The 6869-nt window shown below is 29.0% G+C and overlaps 1 protein-coding gene across 1 annotated transcript; it reads left to right on the top strand.

Moving 5' to 3' along the window:
• Nucleotides 1-326: 326 nt before the first annotated feature.
• On the top strand, nucleotides 327-2492 carry LOC133811957 (patatin-like protein 3). The gene is made up of 3 exons (XM_062246238.1): nucleotides 327-651; nucleotides 1163-1338; nucleotides 1789-2492. The coding sequence occupies exons 1-3, from the start codon at nucleotides 421-423 to the stop codon at nucleotides 2225-2227; spliced, it is 846 nt and encodes a 281-aa protein (XP_062102222.1). The 5' UTR covers nucleotides 327-420; the 3' UTR covers nucleotides 2228-2492.
• The last annotated feature ends 4377 nt before the right edge of the window (nucleotides 2493-6869 follow it).

The raw sequence follows: 6869 nt of genomic DNA, 5'->3' as shown, positions 1-6869 counted from the left end.
TTAATGGTTGAAAAGGGCTTGAACTTGTAAAACCACAAATTTGAACCCAAATAATGGATAAGCTATAGTAGAAACAGGTAATTTCTTAATTATGGATCTAAATTAAGATCGATGGCTTCTAAGAGGTATTAATAGATAGTATTAATAAGGATAACTCTAGAGTGAAATTTAGCATGTTCTTCGAGATATGTGTAGCAAAGGTTTATACTTCTTTATACGTAGTTTTCATTGCAGTAACATATAGTATTATTTTTTTGCAATTTTCAAATAATATTTACCATGTATTAGTAAATGTGTAAAGGCGTTATGACTTTATAACCATATTAATTTCATCTTCAATTATTTTAGGCTTTGGTTGCTATAAATGAAGTGTCGAAAGAAATTCACCAAAACAATCCTGACTTCTTTCAAATAAAGCCGATGGAGTTCGGCCGTTTCTTGGTTCTATCGATAGGAACTGGTTCGGTAAAAATAGAGGACAAATATAGAGCTGATGAGGCTGCAAAATGGGGTCTGTTGGGATGGTTGAAAAGTCACAACTCTGTTCCCTTGCTTGATATTTTTACTCAAGCTAGTAGTGACATGACTGATTTATTTCTCTCTACTGTTTTTCAAGCTCTCAACTCCGACAAAAACTACCTTCGAATCCAGGTTACTTTGTTTACATATATATAATTTTAGGGGAATTCTCTTGTAGGGGCTTCACTTTAAACTCTACCAGTGGGGCTCTCAGTGTTCTTGACTCGTGAATAGTTTTCGGCGCGATTTTTTTTATGACTGTGTATATTGTAGCTATTTAGAGCATCTTGCAAATTTTCAGAAAATTCTGAATAGTTTACAGTACCGAAAACTAAATTCAAACATGTTGTTGCACGCGTGACTAATTTTTTTTATCCACATGAAAATCAACATGTTTGAACCTAGTTTTCAGTACTGTAAACTATTCGGAATTTTCTGAAAATTTGCAGGATGCTCTAAATAGCTACAATATACACGGTCATAAAAAAAATCGCTCCGAAAACTGTTCACGAGTCGAGAAACACTGAGAGCCCCACTGATAGGGCTTAAAGTGAAGCCCCTATAGAAGAATTGTCCCATATTTTTAATGCCAAATTATAAAGTTAATATGTATGTATATATATTAATTATTTTGATTATGTAGGATGACACATTAAGTGATAAAGAATCTTCGGTGGATATTGCTACTAAAGAAAACCTAAACAACCTTGTGGGAATTGGAGAAAAGCTGTTGAAGAAACCTGTTTCAATGGTTAACTTAGAAACTGGTATCTATTCTCCTAAACATGGAACTACGACAAATGGAGAAGCTCTTACACGGTATATAATAAATATCCATCCATATATAATAAAATAGAAAATTACACTAAATATGATGTTATATTTATTAAGTTTTTTTTTTATAAGTATATTAATTTATTAAGTTTTGACATGTTTTAATAAATTGTGTGAATATGTATAGATACTATTATTTTGGCATAATTCATTTTTAAATTTCATATATTTATTATGGTCTTAATAATTAGTATATATATTTTGATTATTAGTATTATTTTGGTGTAAATATTATAATTCTATACATTTTGATCTTTTCTTCAACAGTTTCTATTCTTCCCCCAACCTTATAATTTTTTTTTTCATTTAATCCTTATTAATTATTATTGATAGACAGTTTTAAAAATTATATATATATATACTCTAATAATATGGTTAATATATTGTGTATAACTATATAATATTAATATATATAATTTGTTTGTAATTAAGCAGTTTTGCTGAAATGCTTTCCCTGGAGAGAAAGACTCGTGAAAGTAGACCAACTATAGAAGAGGCAAAGACTACCGTTACTGTAGAAGTTTCTATTCCACGAGATAATAGATATAATCTGGAAGTTGGTGCTCATCAGGGCTCAAAATCATTCCCCCCCAGCTGTTATAATAAGAATCATCATCAATCACAGTCTCAACAATCATCATCATCATCATCATCATCATCAGTTTCAATGAGCGAGTTCAATGTAATGGTAGAAAAAATGGTCACGCTTATCAAGTCTTATGAAGCAGACTTTAGGAATGCGCCTCCTAATAATTCTCAAAGGCATGCAACTATCCAAGAACTGATACAGATTATGCTTAGCACTAGGCTACCACAACCTCAGCCATTGTCATTTAGAGACTTTATACATGATCAGGACAACGGCGATCGATGACAGTACTACCAACCTAAGATAGCTAGAGTGTCGTAGTAAGATATATTGTCTTTCATAATATTTTAGATATATATATATCTAAAATAATCACTTATTTCTAGTATTTTCATTTGACAATATTAGTAAATAAGTATGTGCTTTAAGGATATTATTATTTATTTGTGATAAATATTATTTAGGATGCGTTTGGAAATAAAGTCACTCTGTAATTGGAATTGAGTGTAATTCGGGGTAATCGCTCAATATGACATGTTTGTGGTCTCAATTACACTCTCTAATTCTATAACTTCCCATGAGAGTGTAATTACACTGCGTAATTACTAATTACTATCAATTTTTAAATGATTAATGATATGTGCACCCAAACATTACACACAGTGACGTGTCACTGCTTTTTAAAATAGTGGGTCCCAGTCTTAATAAATGTGATTGGTTAGGTTAAACTGGCACGTCACTGTGTGTAACTTTTGGGTGTATATTTTGAGTGCATATCTCATTACTCATTTTAAATAGTATTTATTATATAATATTATTTTTATATGTAATTATTAACTGTTTTATCAAACATGACAATAGAAATTCATAAATAATTATCACTTGACATCCAAACACAATTTGCATTTTAAAATACAGTGTAATTACTCATATGTAATTACTACCACGGTTGTTTTCAAACACGCCCTTATTAATTAAATTATAATCTATTTTGTTTATTTTTATAATAAATCACGGAATTCTCGCCTAAAAAAAAAGTTAAGCTATTTTTTCAACATTTAAAGTACTATTTTGCAGCGACAATTTCAAACAAATTATTTCAGAGCCCACTCATCATCTTACCAGATCCTCCACAAAATCGTCGATGTTACCTGTTGCCATGACCTTAACGTTTAATATATATACTTCGAATGAAGGACAATATTATAAAATTTTCACTTTATGCTTTACATGTTTTGAAGTGTGATTAAGAAGGTAGTAAATCTAATTAAGCTTGACTGGGAAGACACTATAAAGTATAATAAATAATTTACAAGATGTTGTAGACAAATTATTTAACTAACTTTAGGTAATAATAATAAATTATATATTAATTAATTAACAATGGTAAATCCCCACTAACCAGAGTTGCCGTTTCTAGTACACACAAGAAGAAGAATAATATAATAATAATATTTGAATGATTATTGAAAGTAATTACGTACCCAATATTTATATGGTAACTGTTGTGTTCGTCTTCATGAAAAGAATCATAGCTGCTAGATGGTATTAACATTGAGAGCGTGTTTAGAAATAATTGTGTAATTACTAGAGTAGTAATTATATATTTGAGTAATTACTTCATATATTAAAATACAATATGTGTTTGGATGTCAAATGGTAATTATTTATGAATTACTATTGTTATATTTAGCAAAATAGTTAGTAATTACACAAAAAAAGCATATTATGTAATAAATATTATTTTAAAACGACAGTAATAAGTAATTATACAGTGTAATTTCACCCAATTCTCATGTGGGGCTATGAGAATTGGAGAATTAATGTAATTGAGATTCTTCAATTACCTCAAATTACATGATTACTGTGTAATTACATGGTCAAACAAATACGCCAAATTAAGTAATTATTTCGAGTTACACCCAATTCCAATTACAGGGTGACTTTCCAAATGCACCCAGAGACCATATTGCATTACTAAATTGCTTCTCTTCCCAAAGTAGAATATCCCACGCTGACCACCCATCTCTACTTTGGATTTCCTGAAGAGTTTTCGAGTCGGCATGTGATAAACGAGTTTTAGACTCGTTTTAGTGTGTATTTTTAGGTAGTATTTTAGTTAATTAGAGTTATTGTGTTCTATTTTATGCTTGTTTTGAAGGACTCATGACGCTTTGGAACAAAAAAGATGAAAAATCAACAAAATGATAAAATTCAGGCGAAAACTGGCTTTGCAATGAGGTAGCGTGATCGCATTACTATGCTAAAAAAGGATTTCTGCAAAATGTTCAATAAGGGCATTTTTGTCATTTCACCTTGGGAAACGTAGGGTTTTATATTTGATTGTGATTTTCATTAAAATAACCAAGATTATCAGAGCCCTAGACTTGGAGAGGACGGCTGGAATCTCATTGGTGAGGATTGGATCGCTTTTTAGAGTTTTTTTTCTTTCTTCGTTCATTTTTTAATTATGTTTGATTTTAGTTTAATGGATGTTAACATTATGATTATGAACCAAGTTAGTTTCTAGGGTTTTTAATGTAGTATCTTGAAACTTTATTATTAGTTAATGCAATTTCGATGATTTCTTTTTTTTTTCTTCATTGTGATCTATTTAATTTGTGTTTAATAGATGTGAATAATTTGACGTCGTTATTTGCATTATTTATTAATTAATTTAAAATCTGAGAGGTGAGAGTTAAATATGATATAATTTAATACACATAAATTTCGATATAGGACGAGAGTCCCTGTATAGTTTGTGTAGTTTTTAGGATTTATATTCTTAATGTTTGTTTTATGTTTGGAATTTATCCCAAAGATCGATGTAGAAAGTTCGTATATAGGTTTAGAGATTTATATATCCTAATACGAATATAAATTGTTTTTGTGTTCCGCTATCACAATACAAGAAAGAACAATGGAAATTGTATTGGAAAGATGATGAAATTAAATATCCTAACTTTACATCCATTGAATTAATTCGCTTTTATTGGTTTTTGTTATTTTTTAATTGCTAGTTTTTTGTTAATTCTTTCTTTTGTTCTTGATATTCTTGAATCCAAGTTTTAGTGGCTAAATAAAATTAGGAAGTTAATTATTGGTAATTAATAAACAATCTATGTGGGACGATACTATATTTATTAACTATATTATTACTTGTCTACAATTGTGTATACTTGCACATTGAAAATCTCACAACAGCTTGAGGGAGTAGCTATCCCCTAGCTATAAAAGGGGACGATCCAACTCTGGACAAGGGTTCGAATTTTAGCCATTTGAGAGAGAGCATAAGCATTTTTTGAGTAATCTCTGTAATCTCAAGATCGGAAAAAGCATCGAGCTCTCTGTGTAACTGTTCTTGTGTGTTCTTCAACATAAAATCAATTGTAGTGAACGTAGGTCTCATTAAAGTCAAACCACTATAATTATTGTCTTTATTTACTTATTTACCAGTCATTCGCAATAGTTATGGTAATATCCCATTTGTTTTACGGACATAAAACTCCTTAATTATTTTGATAATAGTTGACGAAAAATCGAGTCAACTATGTGCAATTAGCATAGAAGTGCAAATATCAAATAAGTAGTCTCTTAAAGTCTCTCTACAGGTGGGCGGTGCTTGACTTGGAGTGTCAACATAATATAATTAGTAGTGAATTGAAATGTATCTAATTATATATATAAGTAATGTTTAAAAAAAATACCAATAAAAGCTGCTAAATATTTAACTTACTAATACTACTAAAACTTATTTATAATAAAAAAAATTAGTATTATTATTATTATCAATGGTTTTTCATCCACTCACAATTTGTTGTAAAAATAATAATTGATCGATGTACTGTGTTTTTAAGTGGGTTAAGTTTTCATTATTAATGATGGTGACTTTTTATTAATCATTGCAAATTGTTGATTCACTTGATAAAATACAAAATTAGGATTAACTATTATAAACTTTTCTTAACATGCTATTTGTTTGAATTTAATATTAAAGAGTAGTTGAGTGTTATCATGTGATTTAAAAGGTGTAATGTAACGAGTCTCAAGTTTTACATCTTCAGCCAAAAAAAAAAAAAGTCTCAATTTTTTTCATTGCAGTAGGTGATCCATATGGCATGTTGGATTATAAAATGTTAGATATTATTTCCATTTTTCATTTAATCACAAGTTATTTGTCAATTCATAAGAAAGTAAGTTGCCAAACAATTATTTTGGGTTTATACCTTTTTAGACTTTGTGTTTTTTTCTATTATCTGTTTGAACTCTGTGTTTTGACAAATTATTTTTTAGATCCTATATTTCGTAAAATTGTTAAAATAGAACCCTAAACTCAATTTTGATAAAGAAAAAAATTGAATATAACAATACAGTTTTTAAGCATAATGGTTTTATTTTTGTTCTGAATTGTTAGTTTGGTAAATTATTTGTGATTTTAGTTGAAAAAACATTGACCAAAATCGAGTTTAGGGTTCTATTTTAACCATTTTACAAAATATAGGGTCTAAAAAATAATTTATCAAAACACAGGGTCTAAAACAGGTAATGGAAAAAAAATACAGAGTCCAAACAAATATAAACCCTTTTGGAAATTGTTTGAAACCCAAAATAAAGTAACTAATTATAATTTAGAGGATTCTCCCTTATTATCATTATTTTTTTAAGATTTATTCTATTACTAAATTAATCCACAATTATCACATTAAATATTCTTTATGTTAATTTCCCAAAAAAATTAAAAGTTCGTTCATCGATCCCCATTAGAAAGATAGTATCTCCTCCATATTCAATGAGCAATTTATTTTTGTCAATAGTTTTTAATATCATTATAGTGTGGCCCAAATGGGCCTGCTAATTCATGATCAGCCAATAAGACAGCCCAATTCAAAGCCCACATGTCAAAATTGAGCATGAGCAGACTATCTAG

Source organism: Humulus lupulus, unplaced genomic scaffold (assembly GCF_963169125.1).
Source record: "Humulus lupulus unplaced genomic scaffold, drHumLupu1.1 SCAFFOLD_77, whole genome shotgun sequence".
In the NCBI taxonomy this organism is placed as follows: domain Eukaryota; kingdom Viridiplantae; phylum Streptophyta; class Magnoliopsida; order Rosales; family Cannabaceae; genus Humulus; species Humulus lupulus.
The sequence above is the reverse complement of the archived record's forward strand: the minus strand, read 5'-3'. Positions and strand labels throughout refer to the sequence as shown.